General features: G+C 37.2%; 1 protein-coding gene across 4 annotated transcripts in view; it reads left to right on the top strand.

The window, feature by feature from the left end:
• The window catches only part of MYO16 (myosin XVI), a 371,250-nt gene that overhangs the window by 309,892 nt on the left and 37,789 nt on the right, over positions 1-23,569 (top strand). For all 4 annotated transcript variants that reach the window (XM_017737061.1, XM_008635875.2, XM_017737062.1 and 1 more), the window contains exons 29-32: positions 9,962-10,058; positions 15,417-15,663; positions 17,502-17,809; positions 19,635-20,831. In XM_017737061.1, coding sequence (XP_017592550.1) covers positions 9,962-10,058; positions 15,417-15,663; positions 17,502-17,809; positions 19,635-20,831 — 1,849 coding nt within the window. The remainder of the gene's footprint in view (positions 1-9,961; positions 10,059-15,416; positions 15,664-17,501; positions 17,810-19,634; positions 20,832-23,569) is intronic.

Genomic DNA, 23,569 nt, shown 5'->3' with positions numbered 1-23,569 from the left:
AGAAAGGAAAGGAAAGGAAAGGAGGAATTAGGAAGAAAGGATGATGTCAGCTAGCAAAGTCAGAAGAAAGGAGTCATCTGTAGTGCATTACTAAAAATCATCCAAGAAGCAGGGGGTTACGCATATAACCAGTTTATACAGCTACTGTTGCCAGCAGTAACTACTTCAAATGAGTCACTGCTGGAACTGAAATCTATTTGTTGCAGGAGTTCATGAATAAATCAAAAGTTATCTTCCCCTACACTGTTACATGCACTTCCCTGAAGAGCTGTTGCAAATTCAGGTAGAAAAATGAACAAAAAGGTAGCTAAAATAGCCTCATCAAAGACGATGTTTAGGAGAAAGCAACACAGATCTGAAATCAACCTCCTGCTTATATATCATCATCAGAAGATGAAGTTGCCAGTAAGCTCCACAGCAGAGGGGAAAAAGAAAGATCTGGAGTTTTTAGCTGAGTGAATCCGGATGATACTTTATTTAACTTCCTTCTGATAATGTACCTCACCATCTCATTTTGAGAAAGGTGATATTAATCTGGGGGAGGGGAAAGTGTTCTGAAGTAAAATCCCTGAAAATTAGTAAAGAAAATGGTATCTTTGTATTTATTTCCTGCTTGACAATTTATCTTTTCCTTCTCACGTAAGTTGCATTCAAGAGTGTTTTATTAATCTACAAAACAACAAAGCCCAGACCCTACTCACTGAAGAAGTTCTTTCTTCTCTTGTAAACACTGAAGTCTGTTTTCAAATAGACAAAAAGTGCAGAAGATCCAATACCAGGGTCCGATTTTGGTTTATTTTCTACTGTTTAACAGAGCATTAGAGCAAACACTATTAGCTAGCCAATGTCTTGTGCTTGATTCATCAACTTATGTGTTCAAAGCAAGTATTTATTATCATAGAATAATTAGGGTTGGACAAGATCTCCAAGGTCACAGCATCTAACCTTTGACTGAATGCTACCACATCAACTAGACCATAGCACTCAGTGCCACATGGAGTTGTTTCTTGAATGCTTCCAGGGATGGTGACTACGCCATCTCCCTGGGCAGCCTATTCCAATACTTCATCACCCTTACAGTGAAAAAATTCTTCCTAATGTCCAAAATGAACCTCCTCTGGCACAGCTTTAGGCCATTTCCTCCTGTCCTGTTACCAGTTGTCTGGGAGAGAGGCAGACCTCCACCTTGCTACAACCTCCTTTCATTGTAGCTGTAAAGTGATAAGGTCACCCCTGAGCCTCCTTTTTTCCAGGCTGAGCAACCCCAGCTCCCTCAGCTGCTCCTCACAGGAGCACTCCAGACCCTTCACCAGCTCCATTGCCTTCTCTGGACATGCTCTAGAACCGAAATTTCTCTGTTGGAGTAAGGGGCCCAGAACTGGACACAGAATTTGAGGTGTGGCTTCCCCAGTGCTGCATACAGGGGGACGATCATTTCACTGGCCTTGCTGGCCACATTATTCCTGATCCAGGCCAGGATGCCATTGGCCTTCTTGACCATCTGGCACACTGCTGGCTCATGTTGAGCCAGCTGTCAACCAGCACCCCCAGGTCCTTTCCTCCTGGGGCGCTTTCCAGCCATTCTGCCCCAAGCCTGAAGGGTTACCTGGGATTGTTGTGGGCAAAGTGTGGCCTGACACTTGGCTTTATTTAATGTCATACCATTAGTCTTGGCCCATATATCCAGCCTGTCCAGATCCCTCTGCAGAGCCTTCCTGCCTTCTAGCAGATCAACACTCCAACCCACCTTGGTGTTGTCTGCAAACTTACTGAGGGCAACTCAATCCAAACCACTGATAAAGATATTAAACGGGACTGGCCCCAGTACTGAGCCTTAAGGACCCCCACTAGTGACCAGCTGCCAACGGGATGTGGAACCAGCCATATTCACTAACTCTCTCTGGACCCAGCCGTCCAGCCAGCTTTTAACCCAGCAAAGAGTGCACCTGTCCAAGCCATGGGCTGCCAGCTTTTTCAGGAGAATGTTGTGGAAGACAGTATCAAAGGTTTTGCTGAAGTCCAGGTAGACAAACAGCCTTTCCCTCGTCCACTAGACAGGTCACCTGGTCATAAAAGGAGATCAAGATGGTCAGACAGGACCTGCCTTTTCTAAATCCCTACTGGCTGGGCCTGATCCCCTGATTGTCCTGTGTGTGTTACATGGTGGCACTCAAGATGACCAGTTCCGTAATGTTCCCTGGCACTGAGGTCAGGCTGACAGGCCTGTAGTTTCCCAAATCCTCCTTCAGGCCCTTGTTGTAGATGGGTATCACACTGGCCAAGCTCCTGTCATCTGGAACCTCCCTGGTTAGCCAGGACTAATGACAATAAATGATGGAAAAAAGCTTAGAGAACTCTTCCACCAGCTCCTTCAGTACCCCCAGATGGTTCCCATCCAGTGCCCTGTGAGTGTCTGAGTGGGACAATAGGTCACTAACTACTTCCTCTTGGATTACGAGGAATCTACTTTGTTCTCTGGCCGTGTGTGCCAGCTCAGGGGGCCGGTTGCCTTGAAAACAACTAGTCTTTCTGTCGAAGACTGAGGCAAAGAGGGCAATAAATACCTCTGCCATTTTCTCTTTGCATCCAGTAAAGAATGGAGATTTTCCTTGGGCCTGTTTTTATGGTTAATGTATTTATAGAAATTATTTTATTATCTTTCCCAGTGTGACCATTGTGTTCTAGCTGAGCTTTTGCCTTTCCAAACCTTTTTTCAACATGATCTAGTGGCATCCTTGTCCTCTTCCTAAGTTGCCTGCCCCTTCTTCAAAGGTCGTAAATTCTCTTTTTTCCCCCTGAGTTCCGGCGAAAGCTCCCTATTCAGTCAGGCTGGTCATCTTCCCTGCCAGCTTGTCTTTTGTCACATAGGGACAGAAGTGTCGATATCTTTACGAAATGTTGCTGTTCCTTGAGTAAGCTGAGCTGAAGATAACTAAACTAGGACAATAAAATAGTTGTTTCATTGAAGCTGACATACCATGCAGTTCCAGTCATGCACTTAACTTAAGTACTGGAATTATGAAAGTGCAGAGCTACTAATGAAAGGCAATTTTTGCATCTTGACTCTGCATGCAGTCTTGATAAGGTATTCTTTCAGCTTAAATATGTACTTGATCACTACAGGCTTAGCTACTTGCTGTGACTTTTAAGCACGTCTGATGTAAGAGAAAATCAGATTTCTAGATCAGAACAAATCATTCCTACTCTAGGCAGAGTGAAAGTAATAGACTTGTTTAACCCTTGGAGAAGTCAGTGAGGTGATATTTAGTAACTTTAGAGTTAAATTGAGCGGAAGTACTGGCTGGTCCACGTAAAGCAGAAGAATCTCCTGTCCCCCAGAATATGTGAAGGTCTTTATATTTGGAAATCGCCATTTTCAGTGCTGTGTTCATTTATTTTCACACAGTGTGCATTAGCTAAGCAAAACCTACCATCCCAATGGCGTGACTTAATTTGCAAACATTATCATGCTTTGGGAGAAGTATGGACACAAACAGTCCTTGGCTCTTTTTACTGACATAAGGAAACTTTCATTTGTTTGGATTATCATTCCTCACAGTTAAGCTTGCAAATATAAATTCAATAAAAAAGAGTTAGCTCATAGCTTACTGAGCTTTCTCATCAAAACTTGGAGCTCTACATTTTGTTTAGCTAAGGTCAGTAGTCTGCAATTAACCCTTCTGAGTTACTTCAGATGGAGCTTGCTGAAATGTAAACAACTAATACTACACCAGAAGAAAAACAAAACATCCATTTAATTTGCTTTTACTATAAAGTGTATCTGTTAAATATAAGTACTGCAAGGGTCAGACTTCACTGAAAGTGAATATTTCAGCCTTTGACTGCTAGAAATGCTTGTCTGGTTAAAAGATAGCAATCCTCAAAAACTTCTCATAAAAGCTTTTTCTTAGTTTATCTTTCCAATTTTTAGCCTGCTTCCTCTAACCCACAATGGTTCCTTTTTATCAGTAGCTTTGAATTCAGAACACAAGAGACCACTCATTTGTCAAAGAATAAGACAGGTCTTAAGTTTCAAACGGGATGATCCAAAGACTCATCAGGTATGAAATAAGCAGTACAGGAGAGTCAGTCGGAATATTTTAATGAAGCTCAAAATGAGGTAGTTGCTTGAGATAGATGCTGTGTTCATGCCAATTCACCCTTTTACAACTACAAACATTGCTGGAGCTGTTTCAGGAGCCAACAGTGTTTGTGGAGAAATGATCCTTACCAGTGTGGAGCTGCATTATCAAACCTGCACTCAAGAGTGTTAAAACAGAGAAATCTCAGAAGTCCATCTAGAGATTTTAAATTCTTCTAGCACTTCTAGAACTGCAGAGGGAAAACAAAGTCTGATCCACAGTTCTTACCAGTCAGAGAGAAAATCATATTTTATTACTGTTCTATGGGTGTTTCATTCATTAGATTTGACAGAGCTGTCTTTAAGTATTTTTTAATTTCAATGTATTAGTGTATAATATTAGCATACTATGGTCCTTTTTGGGAAAAAGTATATTTATGATTAAATAGCAGAATGTAGAAAATAAGTGGCATGTGATGAAATCAGAGGAATGAGCAGAAGTGTATGAAATCATACAGATGTAAATTTTATGTTTAGTTCAGAGAATCTTTTAAGTTATTTTTTAAACAGAACTGTTTACTTTGGCTTAAAATTAAAGTGGTCATGCTATACGAACTGCTTTGAACATGATATACCGAAGTACTGGAGTACTTTGCAAGCAATCTGATGTATAAGGGATTCTTAACTTTTTTTTTTCCCTCAAGTAGGAAAACTTTAGTGCTCATAAATTGTATGCCAGTTCATTCATTTGTTATTTAGTAATTTTAAGTGAAGTCAATTTCCCATTTGTTTTGAATATCTTACTTTAAAAGTCAATTCTCTTTTAAGCAATTAAAAAAAAATCCCAGGAAGGGTTTCAGACTAAGAGAAATTACTGAAACACAAGCATCTATTTTCCCTCATACTTTGAATTAGTAAAATTATATTTTCCCATTATATTTTTCTCTCATTTTATCACTCCATTATATATTGGAAATAATTTTCTAGTTGCAGAAACCACCAGAGATTGACTTTTGACCTCACCAGTAGTACCAAAAGACTGGCCTGGGCCAGACACTGCCCACAAGCTTTCTCAGTGGCTTTGTGCCACACTAGACAAATCCATCCATCCCTTCAACCAGAGAATAGGATGGATGGTTGCCCTTGACCTCAGAATCCTCACAAGCTTTCACTCTTTCAACACAAATCTCTATCTTTAGTTCCTATTTCTATATTTTTCCCTCTAGAACATATTCCTCCCTCCCTACATCCACCTTTCAGGTTTTGCTTATGATTACTAGTCTTGCTAACTTTATTTTCTCTATGATATCTTTTGCATCTCAGGTCTGGATTCCATGTCTTCCTCTTCCTTTCTCCCCTCCCACCTCTCCCACCTTTTGACACTTTTACTTTTCTAGATACTTTGCTTCATATTTGGTCCCAGTCTTCATCCCTTATTTGTCTGTGATTTGTTTTGCAGTCTCCTGCCTTAGGGCTTCCTCTCTGTGCCCTTCCTCTCCCTGTCACCTGTTGCCTGCATTCCTCAGTTCATGCCAAGAGACTGTTTCATATTGTTTCTTCTGGGTCGTGAATGAGTGGTTTGGCTCAGGTTAGGAATGAGATCATAGAGCAGGCCAGGGCAGGAGGTGGGGAGGAGGATATACTACCACATTTTGGTGCTGTGTCTATTTCTAGAATTTTGAAAAGTAGAATGATAGGTCTGGTAAATACTGAAATCCCATGAGATAAAAATGGGGTAGGGTTTCCTCTGCTGAGTGTTTCTTACATGCATCTTATATTTCCTGATCACTTCCTTTCCTCTCCTGTAAGGCAGTTCTTCATGTTGCCTCACAATTACGAAGAACTGTGAGTCTTGTACAGTTTGTGGTAAAGGAGTGACCATTATTCTGCCCTTTCTCAGAGACCTGAATGAGTTTTTCTCCCTAAAGTCCAGCTCCTGACAAGAACTTACATAAATGGTTGATGTCACTTGCTTGAATACCAGACTACTCACATACTTTATATTAAGGCCATAAATAAACTAGGCTAAAATGTAGGTTTATTCGGTATGTACCGCAGTGCAATGTCACTAGTTTGTGGAGACAAAGAAGGATTTTTAAAATGTATGAAGCAAAGCAGAAAGAGTAAACCTTTAAAAATAAAATTTCAGTCCTTAAAAATCAGTGCCCTGTAAATTTATTTGTAATTATAATATTTTTGTAGACATGTATGCTGCAAGAAGACACATTTTACAATAGTATTAAGGCTTTTTTCTAAATTTCATTAATGCTGTGTGAAAATGTGTGTCATTGTGTAAAATATCATTAGATTATAGTTCTCTGTCTTTTGTAGGTAGCTATTTTGAAAGTACTGCCAGAAACACACAGCACTCCCACAAATTGCCTTTTTTAAACTAAAGAACAGCTTTACAGATTCCCTTGACACCTATTAAGTATGAGCTAATACTGCCTCCATGCCACCTACACACCATCTCAGCATCCATTCCATAGTTTTGAATGTCTGTACTTCTACATCCTACACCTTTTCTGTAAAATAAAAAAAAAAAAAGAGAAAGAACAGCTCCCTCCCATTCTTTCTCTTTCCTTCCAGGAAAAAAAAGAGAAGGCTGTAGCAGCTTTGGTAGTCATCAATGACAATTTTACTTAGTCTTTAAAAAATGTGTCATTTTGAAAAATAACATTTTAAACCCTAATGCTTTCCTAATTAAAATAACTATGACTGTAATTCACAGATGGTTTACTTTTACAGAAGTCTGAATGACATTAAAATTTCAGACTCAGATGAGAGCACTTTGTAGTCCAGAAAAAATAGTGAATATTGAGTGTTTTAGTGGAAGAACATTTGAACCTTTTTTCCCCTAGGCAAGCAGGAAACATTTTGTGATTAAAGAAGAGACCAGAATGAAGACAGGTGGCAGCCTCAAAAACTGTTTTGATATGTGACATGTAAAATTTCAACATTTTTCAGCATTACTGCTTTCACTGAATGCCAGAACTGTATAGAGGGCAGTGAGACTATCTTGTTCTCTTGGTCAGCCTTAGAGGCTCTCAGATTTTGTTCAAAGACTAAGCAACAGAGATTTCTATCTGTACTAACATAATCAAACGTGTACAGTTTCTGCTATACATGCTTCTGTCTAGAGCTCTGCTCTCTGTAGACCAGGCATATGATGTAAAAATCTATAAATAGCTTTTATCTGAATGTAAAAATGGATTTGTATTGACATTTTTCTATTTCTTCACTTAAAAATTGTAGCAGGCTCCTACTAATATAGTTCACAGCATAAGCGATGCCACAACCACTCTGTTTATGTTGTTATGAGGGTGTAGGATGAGAGAAAAGAGCAGTAAGGCTTTGCATGTCCCCTAGAATGCTTTGTGACTCTGCAATGCCAGACACTTGTAGCTAAACCAACATAAGCTTCAGCAATTGTCTTGATTGTGATTTTGTGACTGCACACTGCACAATAAATTCCAACTCATTGTTTGGTTAAGTTACACATTTTAAATACAGCCTAAATGTGACCAACCAGTGTGTCAATAATGAGACTAATTGAGAATGGGGTTGTTAATTTTGCCATGGGCATTGTGAGTAATAAGGGCTTTTTTAAGGTTTAAATATGCAACTTTTCATCCCCTTTTCTACTATCAGAGTATCATAATATTGCTGTAGTAAGGGGAGAAGCCAGCACTCTGAGTAATAAAGGACAAAGGGCAGAAATTAGGAAAAAGTGGATGATTTGGCATAGGCCTGAGGCAGGGGAAAAAAAAGACTCCAGTGTGACATAGAGGATTTGTGGAAAGGAAAGGTGGAGTATAAAGAGAAAATGTAATCAGAGTAGAGGAATATAATTTTATTAAGTATTTGTGCTCAGGCTTTGTCTGAAAGCTGCTCAGATGAAATGGTATTTATAATAACCACATGATAATTTAATTACAGTTAACTATATAAATAATAATTCAGTTATTTTTTACAGAAGAGTTCTGTATTTAAGGTGATGTAGGCAAGAAGATGAAGATATTAGTAGCCAGAACTAGTAATAAGGCAGGTTCAATGTATGGTTTGACAAGATGGATGGGAAAAAAACTGTTGAATGAGCAAAGGGTTAAGAAAACCAGGCAAATAGAGAATTTTGAAAGCTTGGGAAGAAAAGTAAAAAATTTTGTTGGAAGTCATCAGTCAAGAAAATAAAGATGAGAGTATGTCCCTAAGAATGGTGTGTGAGTGCACAATTGAATCTCAGGGAGATTGCCTCAGATTAACCACCATGCAAGTAAAACGTCTTTTTTATCAGCTTACTTCCACACTTTTTGCTGTTATTCAAAAGGGACTATTTTATTGGGAAAAGAGATACTAATGGAAAAAAAAAATTAGAAAGCATTACAGTTCTGCCATTTGAATGCATCTTATTTTAACTAAAAAGACTAACAATTGCATCATCACCGTTAGCTCAAACTTCAGGATTACAGACTTTGTAAAACATTTGATTCAAAATAGGTGCTCTCTAGAGTAGAGAGAAGGGAAGCCAAGGGACAAAAATTTACCACAATCATTTTTTAGTTTAGTTAATGTAGTTCAGACATTAAATATATGTTCTGGCTTTCTGTCGTCCAACACTACAAGGATGTACATCTGACAGTGTTAGGATTAAAAATAATTTAGGAGGGAGTGCAAATAACCCTCCTGATACCTGTCTCCCAGATCTAAACTAAAAAACACCAGTGGAACAAGATGGTTCAGTGAGAAGAGAATGAGCTTGTAAGTTGGAAACAAACAAGAGTTGGAATGAATTTCTGCAATTTCAGCCAGACTTGTAATTAATCAGTATGCCTATTTGCCATAAAAAAATTAAGAGTTAGGTAGAAGTTAGAATCTTCACTGGGTAGCACAGTTCTCTGGCACTGATGCTTTTGTTTCTGTGAAGTTACTTCTACAAAGTTCCTGAGAAAAAAAATTGTTTTGTTGTACTTTTTTTTCTGGTTACTTGCTGGTTTTTGAGTTGCTAGGTTGTATGTGGGTTTTAAAGTTGCTAGGTTATATGTGGGTTTTTAAGTCTATTAGAAAGGAATGCTTTTGAAGACAATACAGAAAAGAATTTTAAAGGACTGTTTCAGCTTGTTCAGAAGGTATCAAAAGAAAGGTGTTTTCTTTTGGTCTAGCTAGCTGGATTTGTCTCTAAAGGAGTAAGAACATCTAATGATTGTTATTTCAGGAACTAGATTAAGTAAGCCAAGATACTACACAACGCCAGAATCAATACTTAGGAGATTATTTTTCACAAATGAATCCCTCTGTCTCTGACTTTGATTCTGAAAGGAGACCCACAGCACAGCTTCAGTAAGCAAGGCTGGGAACTAGGATTCATAATTTTACTGGATATTAAGAATCATTGTCACTAATGACAGTGAGTTTCTCCCATCCTCCAACTTCAATTAAGTTCTTCCTGTTCCACAGATGGCAGCTATCTCACCATTTTCTGTTCCACGTGAGTTTGTCCTGTCACCTTTCTCCATGTGCACACCCCTCTGCTTTATAAGAGCTAAACCTTATTTTCTATTATGTTGTCTAACTCATTAGAGTAATTAGATTCAGAATGCTTTTTTTCCCAATTTGTATTTAACTTGAAGACTGTACTATTTGTTCTGGATGTTTTTGGAACTGAAGTGGAACTATCTGTCTGACAGCTTGTTCATCCTTTACAAATACATCTTACATTCAACCAAGTGATAACTCCATTTCTGTTCAAGAATTGGCATTGTATTCTTGCTAAATTGCAGATATTATTTCTACCATTTGCTGGATTGTTAACATGCTGTCTCTATTTACCTGTCATTGTTTTGGCCTTTTCTGTTGATGATTTCTCTGCTGTTTGTATTCTAGATAGGAGTCCGAAAAGTGTTTCTTAAGTACTGGCAAGCTGACCATCTTAACGATTTGTGCCTTCAACTTCAGAAGAAAATTATAACCTGCCAAAAAGGTAACAATTACAGAACAAGTATTCCTGAGCTGTTGCTTTGTACATGGAGCAGAATATTGTATAGCAAAGAGATTTTCTCCACCTTGAATAGTTTCTGTATTTTATACATTTCCATACAGATACATACAGATTTTTTGAGATGATATTAGCTATATTAGCATTGGTGATTCTTGTACTTTCTGTCTGTCAAACATAATTTTATGACAAACTACTGAATGTAATTAAAACTTAGAGGATCTTGAATATTTTCTTTTTAAAGTATGTTCAGTGATTTTTTGAGGCATTATATCATCTTTAATTTCTTTTTGCAAATCAAATATTGTAACAGTGATACAAAATTGAATATTTTTGAATATATTGACACTAAAAACAAGGCTAATAAGTTAGTATGTTTAGTTGTCTTTATTTTTCCCTTTTTCTTACTGCTTTCATATTTGACTGCTAGTTTTTTATGTTTAGGCATTTTTCCCCATTTTACGCCTGCATTTTTACTAAGGTCACTGACATTTTTTGGCACATTCTTAAAAGGAGGTACTATCCACTGCCTCCTGATTTCCTCTTACTTATGCTCCATTTCCTATCAGAATCTCAAATAACTGCTGCAAATGTGAATATTGCTTTGTTTGAAGAAGCTTCCTTCGCACCATTCATTATTTACCTATGTGGCTGATGTCTGCAACAATTCCCATTTTCACCTATTTAAAGGAAATTAAAAAGACAAAGTCTTATATTTTTTTTGTCAGACACATAATATTGCAGACTTAAGAAATATAAACCTCTTTCATTTTAATTATCTCTTCCTCACTGTAAGCATGTAGTGAAAAAGAGGAAACCAAGAAAAATCCTGAGGCAAGTGAAATCCAAATAATAACAGTTCAGGAATGAATGTGGAGAATGACAGGTAACAGACACCGCAGTTCAGCTGAGTTTATAACTTGGGCTTGATTTTTTAATGCAAATTACCCTGTTGTATTTTTGCATTTTGAAAAACAATAGCAGTTTATCCTCTCCTTCTTATGCTGACTTATCAAAGAAAGGAAATACTTACCTTGCAGAATCCAATTTCCAAACAGAATGGTTCAACATAACCCTACTCCAAAATTTAAAACATCCTCAGATATGTCCATGTTTTGCAGAAGTAAGAGAACAGATCACCAAAGCCTGCCTGAAGAATGAAGATAATAGGTCTTCTTGGCTCCTTAAAAATATCTTTCTTGGGTTTGCTTCTATCCTTCTTAATTGGTAAAATGACTTGAAAAGTCATTTTCACCAAAAGTGTGTGTTTAAAGCTTTGGCTCATCTACATGCTTTTTATGATCTGGGAAACCTGAGAAAATCAGGAACTTAGATGAGTAAGCAGTAGTTAGACATCAGCCTCATGTCATTACCTCATGAAGGAAGCTGCCTTTTGCAAAAAGGTGCAATTGTAAACTTGTAGAAGTAGCATGCCAAATAGTTCTGGCAGATTTGGAATAGAATAGTGTACCAGTAGATTGTTCTTATGTAATCCTAAATGGTATCCATATAATTTACACGGTCATAGTGTCTTACTGAGTGTCAGTCCTGATGCACTTTTATCCCCTCACCCTTTACATCCAGAGGACTTTGGAAGCTAGATCTCTCCTAATAACATATTGAATAATAGCCAAACTAGTCAATAATAACAATATAAGAAAGAAATAAAGCTGTTAGAAAACATGCACAGGAGGGCTGTGAAAATGGTGAAGGGCTTTGAGGGGAAGCTGTACAAGAAGCAGCTGAAGTCACTTGGCCTGTTTAGTCTGGAGAAGAGGAGACTGAGGGAAGACCTCATACCAGCCCACAACCTTCTCATGGAGGGATGTGGAGGGGTAGACACTGATCTCTTCTCTCTGGTGACCTGTGACAGGACCCAAGGAATCATCATGAAACTTTGAGGTTTGTTGGGCACTGGAACAGGCTCCCCAGGGAAGTGGTCACAGCCCCAAGCCTGGCAGAGCTCAAGAAGTGTTTGGACAGCACTCTCAGGCACATAGTGTAACTCTTGGGGTGTCCTGTGCAGGACCAGGAGTGGGACTTTGATGATCCCTATGGGTCCCTTCCAGTTCAGGATATTCTGATTCTATGACTCTAATTTCTGTGTCAGGCTTTAAATGCAGCATCATATACCTAGATAAGGGCTTAGCTTTAAGGGGAAACAGGTCTTGCCCAAAATTACTATCAATTCTTTTTACTTCATTCTAACTAGTAATCCCTTCTAAATTTGGGGGAAAAAACCCAAAACAAAGCAAACCATATAAGTCCTTTCTGGTATCCTGAAATTTATCTTACACAAGCAAAGAAAGGGGTCAAACTAAAGTGAAAGCATGTGTAGAAACACTTTTACTTAAAAATGTATCTGTGAGTTTAGAGACTTTGTCATATTTTTTTTCCACAGGTATGAGAACTACATATGGTACTTTTTGACCTGAATCACTGTGAAAATTGTACCTGTAGGAAGGGCAATCATGCTGAAGTTCTTCCACCAGAGTTCATGTAGATGAGGAATTAACTTGAGTACATTGTATACACAATAGTTAATACATTTCTCACATAACCCAGATCCATGGTCGACTGGAATTTTGATTATTCTAATCCTTATCCTTGGATGAACTCTAAAGAAGTAGGTATTTTTCTGCCTTGTGGGTGCTAACCTCAATTATTTTAATTTGCATAAGTGAAAATTATTTTAGATATATATAAATGAGGAGCAAATTCACAAGGCAATCATAGTACCCAGTACCCAACAGTACTAGAAGAAACTGAGCAGTAAAGGTCTAGAAGCTGACAAATTGATTTCACAGAAGTTTTTTAGGTAATAAAATTGTTCTGTGTTGAACCAAAACCAAAATCTTTCAAATGTTCTCATAGAGAAGGAATTGTGGAGAAATGTCTATCATTTAATGAAAAACCGGAACTACTCAGTTTATGAAAATGTGTCCAAAAGAGGGATGTCTGTCTGACAACCCTTCCTAATGAAACTTTGTTGAAAGTTTCTTATTGATTTTGATGAAAGTGCATAATTCAGAGTAGCTGTACAGTCTCTAAATGTTACAACTAGATCTACTGGATCTCATTTTATTGGAACATTCTAGTAGGTTACTCCAAGCTGCTCATTCATGCTTGCTAACAATCCTACCAGAGAACTGATCTCTGAATTTCTTTATTTTAACCAACCTTGGTTGTGTTACCAATCTTTTTTTTTTTTTTTTTTTTGTGAAGTTAAAAGCACACACATACACACAGACTCTTGTAAAAATATTACTTTAAAATACAGATTTTTTTTCCAAAGTCACCCAAGATTTGATGCTTAACTGGTTTTGGTCTGCAGAAGATAGGTTTAAAGAGAATATTTTAGGCAAAATTGTTTTTTTATTATTAAGCTCTTCCAGAATTTTTATTTTTGTGACCAGTGAAATCTGATAATATTCTATGCATGTGTTCATTCTTTTTGCAACATTAACCCTTGGATTTAGACTCAATAACATCTTTACTATGAATACTCTCATAAAATTGTCAGCAATAACTGTACTATTAATTTCCTTTTCAAGTGAATTAGGTAAGTGCATTAATGTTTCAGGGTTTAAAGACGTCAGAATGTATGGAATGTAATTTAAGGCATTGATTGGTTGTGTTTATAAAAGTATAAACCATCAAAACTGTCTATCATAAATTATTATTGGAAAGGATTTCAAAGTATCTAAACTTGACGGTTTTCAAACCCAGTAAATTTTGGATAGAAGCAGTATTACTATGTTAACATTAGTCTTTCTGATATCTTGTCAGGTGGACACTGAGCATCTCTAAAAAAGAAATTTTTAGTGTCTAAACAAGGCACTAGAAAATGATAGAAATTGCCTTACATTACCCTATGCTTTAGCTGTTTATTTTATTCAGTAACATTTTATATTCATAGAAGACTCATTGAATCTTTCTCTCTTGACATTTTTCCTTTAGATTATTTCAGCTTGCCTCTTCATCATTTAATGGTTTGCAGTGATCCTAAATCTGAAACTTAATTATGTTGTTCTAAACACCTAAAGCATTTTAACTTTTTTATCTTGCAATCAACATTTTCAGTATCTTCTCCCAAACTCAAACAAACATCTTACACAGGCTGTCTGCTGACTTCACTTATGAAAAACTTTCAATTGACCAGAATGAGAGTAACCATAAGAAGCAATGATGAAGTTTGACCTTGTTTTGATACATGTAAACTGATGAAAACCTGCTGAAACCCAACAATATTTCAGGCAACATATAAATAATTCTAAACCAGGTTCTTCCCTGTGAGATACACAGCAGAGGTTCTAGATCTGGAAAGAAACATGATCTTGTGGAATTTAAAAAAGAACAAAAATCATCCACACAAATACAGTACATTCCATTAGCATATTTCTTCCTTTTAAGCCAAAACATAGGTTCAGAGACTATTGACACCACCTGTTGCAGGCACAGGGATTAAAATGGTGCCAAATTTATCATGGCTACAGAGGTCCCTGTGCCTTGTGTTTCTGATCAACCATACTTTGGAAAATCCGGGGTACTGGGTGGTTTTTGGGTAGGATTTGTTGTAATGAAACATGCATAGGAAAGAGATACAGAAAGCTATTATAGGAGATGCACTAAAATCTTTCCCCAGCATAAAGGTGACAAAGAGTGTGAAGAAAAAGTCTGATAGATACATGAAGCTGATGTAATGTAGATGAAAACTTTTAACTGAAAAAGACATGATGTGACAGATACATTTGAGAAATTTGCATTAAATTTGCATTAAATTAATCAAATTGTTTTAGATGAAAGGAAATGAGCAGTGAAAGTTCTTTAAGTCAAACAAAAAAAAATCTGGTGTTGTTTTTGTTTTGGATGGGGTATTAGGTACATTGAAACAATACAAACATTTTGTAAAGCTGACCAACAGCAATCATTTAATTCCTACTGCATCCAAAGCAATTAATTTATCCAGGCTTTTATTTTGAAACAAACTATCTTTTGACTGTTGCAGTGTAAATGTATGCTCTCACAATCTTTAGTATACATCTATGTTTCAGTTGTAATGTAATAAAAATAACGTTCAGTGAAAGTAAACATTTTGAGTTCTGATAGTGGGAATTTACAAAATTACTGTCACTACTTTGTTTTAAGCACTAGCAGCAGAAAAGGGAAAGATTTGCATTTTACTGTGTTATTTTTATGCCATCAGATTTCCTTCCTAATTTGTACAAGATATTGACTGAACTTGGCATGCTCATGTTTACAGCAGAACACACAGTGATATTAAGTTAATTCCCCAATTAGTTGTCTTTCATTGGTCCATATTTTCTCCTTCTGCTATGGCAGTTGTAAGAGGATTTCTAGCTCGCCAGCGCTTGCTACAGAAGATGAGCATCAAACAGCAAGAGGTCACCTCAATCAAAAGCTTCTTGCAGAATGCTGAGGATATGGGATTGAAAACATATGATGCCTTGGTTATTCAAAATGCTTCTGACATTGCTCGGGAAAATGACCGGCTCCGCAACGAGATGAATGGTGTTTACCACAGAGAAAAGGGAGAGGCTAGAAACAGGCCAGAGGAAGGCCACAAAAGGTAAGATGTGAAGCACCTGCTGTGAAGAATTAATGAATCTCTGCAGGTTTCGTGAATTCCTTCTCTTCTTAGAAAACCATAGAAATGACTGAGGGATTGAAAGAGAATTCTCAAGTATATGCTCATCCCAAATCAATATTAGGTCATATTTTTTCCCTGCATATCAGGTAATTAAGTCTAGAAACTTAAGGAAACTACCATATCCTATTCAGGGGACACTGAGTTTAGAGGAACTTATTCAAGTGTCTGAAACACTTATTTTTTACAGAAATACTTTTAATTCTATGATAAATAGGTTATAGTTTAACTTTCATCAGCCCAAACAAGCAAAAGAAAAATTCCTCTAACTTCAAATACCAACACTGGAAAATTGCCAAGGTAATGAAAAACAGCTAAGAAAGTGTTGAAATACAGTAAGTCCAGACTAAGAAATCCTGATTTCTCACTGAACCAAGTAGATTGATTGTGAGGAGGATGCCTTTATTTAAAAATTGGCTTCTTTTTCTTTTTTTTAAACTCATATCCGAGTTTTCAGGAATACCTATTTTACAAATCCAGTAAATGCTGGAGAGCAATTCTGTAGAAACTGAGTCCATGATCTCTTCTCTCTTAGACAGCTGAATGGGCAGAGTTAGCATTTGCAGTTAATCGGTGTGTGTCAATAGAAAGAATGTGTCTATAACTTGCTGGACATATAAATGTTTATTTTTCCATAGGAACTTAATTTTCATCCAGAACAACCCCCTTTGCTATCATTGCTTTTGTCAGTGACTTTTATTAAAGTGAAAATGGCAGTGCATCTGCTTAATTAGTTTCAAATATCCCAGTGATTACATATTGGAGGAAATGCCTTTGTAGGAAAGACTGTAATTAAACATTACAGTGAAAACAAACTATCCACTGAGCACCATCTTTCATCTTTTGCTATTTCATTTACTACATGGGCAGCTGGCTATATCCTGTACATGAATTTCAGCTCTGCTGGTGATTTGCCATGCAGAAATACAATTTAAAAAGACAAATGCTTGGGGATTTGTTTGTAAAATGGCAGCATAGACATCTTCTATCTAATGCATTACTACTGTAAGTTAAAAGGGTCTCAATCTTTTGATTCTTGGAGGAATAAAATGTTAGAAGAATTTTTGCTAACAATCAATTTGTTGGAAGCAGCTGAAAGGTTATTTCTCAATATATATTCAAATAGCAAAAAAAAAGAAAAAATAGAAAAACTAAATTGTAATTGAAACAACTAAACATAACATCATTATAATAAAAGTTACCATTAAAAGTAATAACTAATAATTAAGTTTAAACTGGAAGATATATAGATATCTGGGTGGAATCGCTCAAGGAGCCAATGTAGCTGGTTAAAAAGGTGATCTAATATTTTAAAGATTTGCATTATCTAAATAGAATTTATAGTTGTCTTTTTAGAAAATAACAATAAAGGCTCAGTATTTGCTGCCTCAGTAACTTTCTATTAAAATGGATTTCCCAGAAATTATCATTCAGATTGAAAACCCAGCTTTTGATTGTGTGTAGCAATCAAAGTGTGAACAATTCATTCAGTGCATGTCTGATAAACAATATGAGACTGCTTAAGCAAGGCTGCATTTGTGTGAAAATGGGCCAGTGTCCTGATTTATCATGGAACAGGAAATGGAAGAAAGATAGCAGCTTGATCTGGATTTGTTTGTCAGAAGATTACTGCACACATCCCCTCAACACAGCAGGGGAGTTGTGAGATTGTTTACCAAAAAGCTGTTGTTACGTTTGCATGAACAGGTTCATTGTTACTGCTTGAATAATGCATCTGGGCCTCTTTTCTGTGTTTTCAGAGCTGAAGACAAGGGTGGGAAGGTCTCTGAGGACAGCTTTGCCGGCTGTCGAACGTCTAAGCACTTTCACTCCAGCTCCGTCCCTGTCCCCATGGCAGTGGACGGCTTGGTACATTCTGCGGCAGGGTCATCCATCAGATCCCCCTCCCTGCACTCTGTTTTCAGCATGGACGATAGCAATAGCCTGCCATCACCAAGGAAACAGCCTCCTCCCAAACCAAAGAGGGACCCCAACACACGACTGAGTGCCTCATACGAGGCTGTTAGTGCTTGCTTGTCGGCAGCTTCTAAGGAAACCACTAATGAAGGTTAGGCATAAAGGCAGAGACAGTCACAAATGTTACTCAGAGTTATTGATTTATTCTTTTCACTTTGATCCTTTTAAACACAGTCAAATGCCTTTGAGAGGTCCTGCTTCCTTGAAATATTTCAGTGGCAGTAAATAAAAATAGCCAATTTGTCATTTGTTCCCAAATCAGCAAATAATACTCATGTGTTCTAATTGCCTAGTTTGTCAACAACCAAAACCTATTTGCAGAACTCCCTCTAGAAACAAATAATCTGTCAATATGAGCTATTCTACTTCACTGACCATTTTATTTCACCTTTTAAACTGTTAGAATATCTTGCATCAGTAAAACAGAATGCTCGAATCTTGAATTTCACAGACTTAAACATTAAACTTTTTCCTACTTTTTCTTTATGCTCACATGAATAACTTATGCATTTAGTGTTTGGTTTTTTGTTTGGGTTTTTTTTTGCCATAATTTGGTTACAGTGATTTTTGTTTAGAAGGAAAGTCCTGAAAGTGTCTCAAAGCATCTCAGTACATTATGGTGCACATAGCATGGTTTTGAGTCCACTTGTTCTATTCTCCTTTACCCTTGAAATGAGTGGGTAGAAGATGAAGGAAAGGATTCCATTCTGCTTTCTTTGATAAGCCTGGTGTGTCATGTTTTGTGTAAAGGATCCTCAAGGTTTATCAAGGAAGATCCTTCAGGTTGGGTTTAAACCTTTGGGTATAACCTTTCCCTAGTCCTGCATACAATGGATAGAAATCTTCGTAGCTCCCTCTCTCAAAATAATTACTGTTCTCATGTCCAGTTCATTGGGTGAAAGTCCATTTTTCTTAACATCTTCCTTGCTCATTCAAGCTCTATGTATGGAGACATGAACTATGCCCAACATAGTTTTAAACTGGTATGGTTTAAGGAGGTCTGTAGTCGTTTCATCATTCTGTGTCCAAGTCTGCAAGAGATTATCAGTTTAACCAAGGAGTTCTAACAGAGGTGTTTTGAAAGAACAACAGTTTATATATGTATATGTGGTCTTAACAATAATACTTACATGTACTCGCAAAACAATTTTGCAGTTCTCATATGTATGAAACAATAGGGCAAGTTTCTCTCATTTTCCAAGAATTATGTCAGTTTCCTGAGTCTTTGTCCAAAACCAGCTTTGATTTATAACATCTAATTTTGATCTTAAAAGACCAATCATCCGGGTATCTAGTCTCTTCACTCCATACATGCCTGGAGGCTATGAAGAGACATCTAGTTTAGTTAAATGTATACTCACTTGGGGATTTGCCCTTAGGCTATGGGATTCCCTAAAGTTATAAATTATTTCCACACCTGCAGTACAAAAGAAGAGGGGGGCATAATATCATCCTATAATTAGAGTTTTGTAGAGATTACATAAAAGAGGGGTATTTCAGTTAGTGGCAATCACATATGTCTCAAAGTAGCACCGTGCTGACTCCCAGTTAAAAGCCTGCCCCTCTCCCTTGGGGCAAAAGGAGAAACAAATACATATTTCCATGTGTTACAGACCTTGCAGTGCACATTTGGATTCAAAATATACCTCCTCAGGTGTGAGTTCTCATCTTTTAGTGGCAGCAGAGATTACCAAAGTACATTATATGCCCAGGTAGCAAAGGCCTGTGGTTTGGTAGCTGAAAATTCTGCATTTTATTCTTAGAATTATTTATGCTTTTGCTTGGATTCCTGTGTTTGTGACTGCTTCTCATTGTAGAACTAAATGGGTAGCATTTGAGGGCTTAACGTACTAGACCAGTGTAAGAAAAAACTGACTTTAACCTGTTAATAACACAGACCTTTTTCACTTTCCTAGTACTGACCCGTCCAAGGCCACACAGTGATGACTATAGTACCATGAAAAAAATACCTCCCAGAAAACCAAAACGAAGTCCGAATACAAAACTTAGTGGCTCTTATGAAGAAATACCTGGCCAAAAGCCTGGGGATGTAAAAAAAGCAAGCACAGTAGTTAAACCAGGTGTCTATGACACTGTGACGGTACAGAGAGCAGTTTCTACTGATGGACCACAACATGGCATGTTGAGTCTCTTTATGTCACAAGAAGAGGAGGAAAATGAGCCTGTCTATATTGAAATGGTAGGGAATGCTGTGAAAAGCAGTTCTGCTGAAGTGGAGAGTCCAGAACAAGGAGAGTCTGTATATGAAGAAATGAAGTATTTTCTACCAGAAGAAGGAAGCAATGGTAATGGAATAATTCCAGTAGTGACTGGATCTCCTCCTCTGTTGTTTGAAAGCAAAAAAAATATTAACATTGAAGATGGAACATTGGATGGAAACAGTCAAGCAGCTTTAATCTATAAAGACTCATGTGACATTCCAGCCCCTTTCCCTAACTTGCTCCCCCACAGACCACCACTTCTTGTATTCCCTCCAACCCCTGTCACATGTTCACCTGCTTCTGATGAATCACCTTTAACACCACTAGAGGTCAAAAAGCTTCCTGTTTTGGAAACCAACCTAAAATACCCTGTGCAGTCAGAAGGCTCAAGTCCATTATCACCCCAGTACTCCAAAGGCCAGAAAGGGGAGAATGAAAGACCAGTATCTCCAGGCTTGATTGTGTTCAGTGTTTCCACCAAAGTGACTCCCCCTTCCACACCACCTCCTCCTCTGCCACCGCCCCCTCCTCCTGTACCACCTCTTGTTTCCTACCGGGCTTCCACACATTTTGCATCTCCTCCAGAGACTTGTGCTAGTTTTCTGATTAATGCTGGGAAAACAGGTACAAATTCAGATCTATCAAAAGTACCTCAGAGACCCAATCCTGCTCAGCTTGGATGCTCATCTTCTCCATTCTCCAAACTGCCTTACTCTCCAAAGGTGGCAAGAGCAGATCACAGGAAATTGAACTCAAATTCATCATTTCCATACAGCCCTACAAACTCAAGGTCATTGACCAGTCCCCTTGATGAGTTAACTAGCTTGTTCAACTCAGGAAGGAGTGTGCTACGAAAATCTGCAGCAGGACGTAAGATCAGGGAGCCAGAAGGTAAGACAGTTCTCTGTGCTTCTCTGTGTATTGTGTATATTTTCTGCATCAAAACTTTCTTACCTTGGAAACTGATAGAGTGGGCAAAAATACAGAATGAAAACCTTGACTGGTTTGGGTTTTTTTAAATAACGTCTGTTGTAGTTGTTGTAGTCATAAGAAACACATGTAGTAGGTACATTGCATATAAAAATTGTAGGTCTTCATGTTTTGTCTGAGGTATCAACTTTTCTTTTACCAAAATGTTTGTATGACACAAGTTTAAATGTTCTTTTAACATTCCAGCTGTCTCAGTAAAATAAACACAGATGTTACACTATGTGAAAAATAAGTTTATGTTATCAACCTATAAAAATACTTTGAATTAAATATATGGCTAGGTGGCTGGTAGATGTACTTTAATTTGAAAACTGTCTTTTAAAATGTCATCATTTCATTTCCATGGAATTCTATATTTGGTGATACAGTATTTAGCAGTCTCTTAAGTAAAGCTTGGAAGGAGAGTCATGCAGTGAACAACATTTAAAAAGTTAAAGTAAATCCTGGTTTTGCATCTCAATAACAACACTGACTCCAGTGTTGTTATTACTTTCCTGATTAAAAAAAAAAATTCTCCTACTGAAAATATTCAGTACACTTTATATAGAAATTTCTGCCCATGGTAGCATCTCCTAAACACAAAATTTTGTGAATTTAAAATTTAGAGTGAGAAAATCTCTAGACTGCTTTCTCTGCTTCTTCATTTCTATTTGTCCAAACAGCTTGTCTTAATCAAGAGCTGTGTGCAGCATATTTGAAATAGGCAATACAGAAATGTAGAATTACTTAAGTTTGAAAAGAATGTTAAGATCATTGAGTCCCACTGAAAAACTAACACTTTCCGTGATTTCAGCTGTATCATAGTTTTCCAGCTGCACAGTGTCTTCCAGCTCCTCCTGTTTGTTGCCCATGCTGCATGCATTGGTGTAGATGTACTTCCATTGGTTTATTGATGTGCCACCTTTTTGGGAAGAAGTCCAAGTCTTACTTTTGCAATACAAAACAAAACAGTAGAGAACGGGATGGATTCTCTTATATGCATAGTCCATTTTCTTAAATATATACTGCTCCATTGATTTTAGTATCATATCCTAATTTACACAGCTATACTATAACCAAAGCTGGTGTTCGTTCTTGCTCTGTGTACCTGTATGTCTGTCTGCCACCCCACCTCTCTTTTCCTAAGAACTATGGCAGCCTTCAGCCAAAATTGCTCTCAACCAAGTACAGGAAAGAGCTAAAGGTCTCAAAATTAACTGAGTTTCTACAGGTTTTGTGAAAGTTAGTGCCTCGGTGGAGACAAGAGACATTTGGCTGTCAGAGAAACTATGGTGGACAGAACCCTCTTTAGTCCTCCAGACCTTGAAAAAGCTTTCGCTGGACCTTGCTTGTTCTTGTATGCTGAATTCAATCCTGTATGTTGAATGAGCTGTGAACTGAGACTTCGTCAGTTCTCAACCTCAAGAGAAAGTTTTTTTCCCTATGCTAAGCATATGAATTGATGACATTGGTAAAGGAGTTACTGCAGTAGTTTTGTTTGCTTTGAAAAAATTATTCAATAACATTCACTGCCTATAAATATATATATAGAATGTTTTCTGTGGGTTTTTGATGGTATTGTGGTTGATTTTTTTGTTGGCTTTTTTTGGTTGTTTTTTTGTTTTTGTTTTTTTTTAATTTGGGATTCTTGTTTTATTTTATATGTTATACATTTTTATCTGCTAGGAAGTAACTATTGAAGTTAGTTCTTTGGATGTATCTTCTCAAGGTTCTCTCAATGTACCTGATGAGGAAGTGTTGTAAACCACTCCCAATGAAGTGAAAAAAATTACCTTTATCTTAAAAAAAATTTGCTTTGGGATGGAAGATTTTTGCAAATGCAATGATCAACTAAATGTGACCAAGATAGAGTTCAGCTTGGGTCTCATGTGGTTTGAAGCTAATGCATTAACAGAGGCTACCATAAAAAACCTCTAAATTTACCTTTCACATGGAAAATGTACTTCTAAATATTTCATCAAGGCAGCACTAAGTATGAAAGATCAAAGTTCAAGAAAGAGATATGATAAAAAACCTGAATCAATATTTTATGAGCTAGGAAGTTACTGTATACTAAGTGCAGTTACATATGAATAGTTCAGTGATAAGTAGATGGATTGAAAGCAACAAACTCAGGTGAATATGTGTGTTTTTACGATTTGCCTTTTTTCATGTACTTCATGTGTTCATCTATTTTCTAGGGTAACAGCTGGTAAAAATTTTGTTTAATCTTTCATGCAAAGTAATAAGATAGCAGTCATCAGAGTTGACTCTACAAGTGGTATAAAACTAGAAGTTTTCATGTGTTACCTTCTGATATTTTTATCACCTATTGCCTAATGCATATTAAGTTCCTAGAAGATTCCTCCCTTTCTTTTTGTCATTTGTAGTATTTTATTTATTGGCGATGATATGGTGAAAAAAAGAAATAGAATGTCCTTGTAGTTGAAGACACGGCCTAGAACAGCACTCTATAATGTTTCCCTTATTTTCAGAAGTTATAACCTACCAACAATCTTAACTAAAACTCAAAAGTAAAATTGTGGGCCATTTTGAAGTCATGGAGAGTGACCTATGGGAATCAGGGAGTTTCTGTGTGGGATCATCAGCCTTGGAGATGAAAGCCTCCTTGCCAATATAAGTGCAATACAGACAGATGC

The sequence above is a fragment of the Corvus brachyrhynchos genome, unplaced genomic scaffold (assembly GCF_000691975.1).
Source record: "Corvus brachyrhynchos isolate BGI_N302 unplaced genomic scaffold, ASM69197v1 scaffold83, whole genome shotgun sequence".
Classification (NCBI taxonomy): domain Eukaryota; kingdom Metazoa; phylum Chordata; class Aves; order Passeriformes; family Corvidae; genus Corvus; species Corvus brachyrhynchos.
The sequence above is the reverse complement of the archived record's forward strand: the minus strand, read 5'-3'. Positions and strand labels throughout refer to the sequence as shown.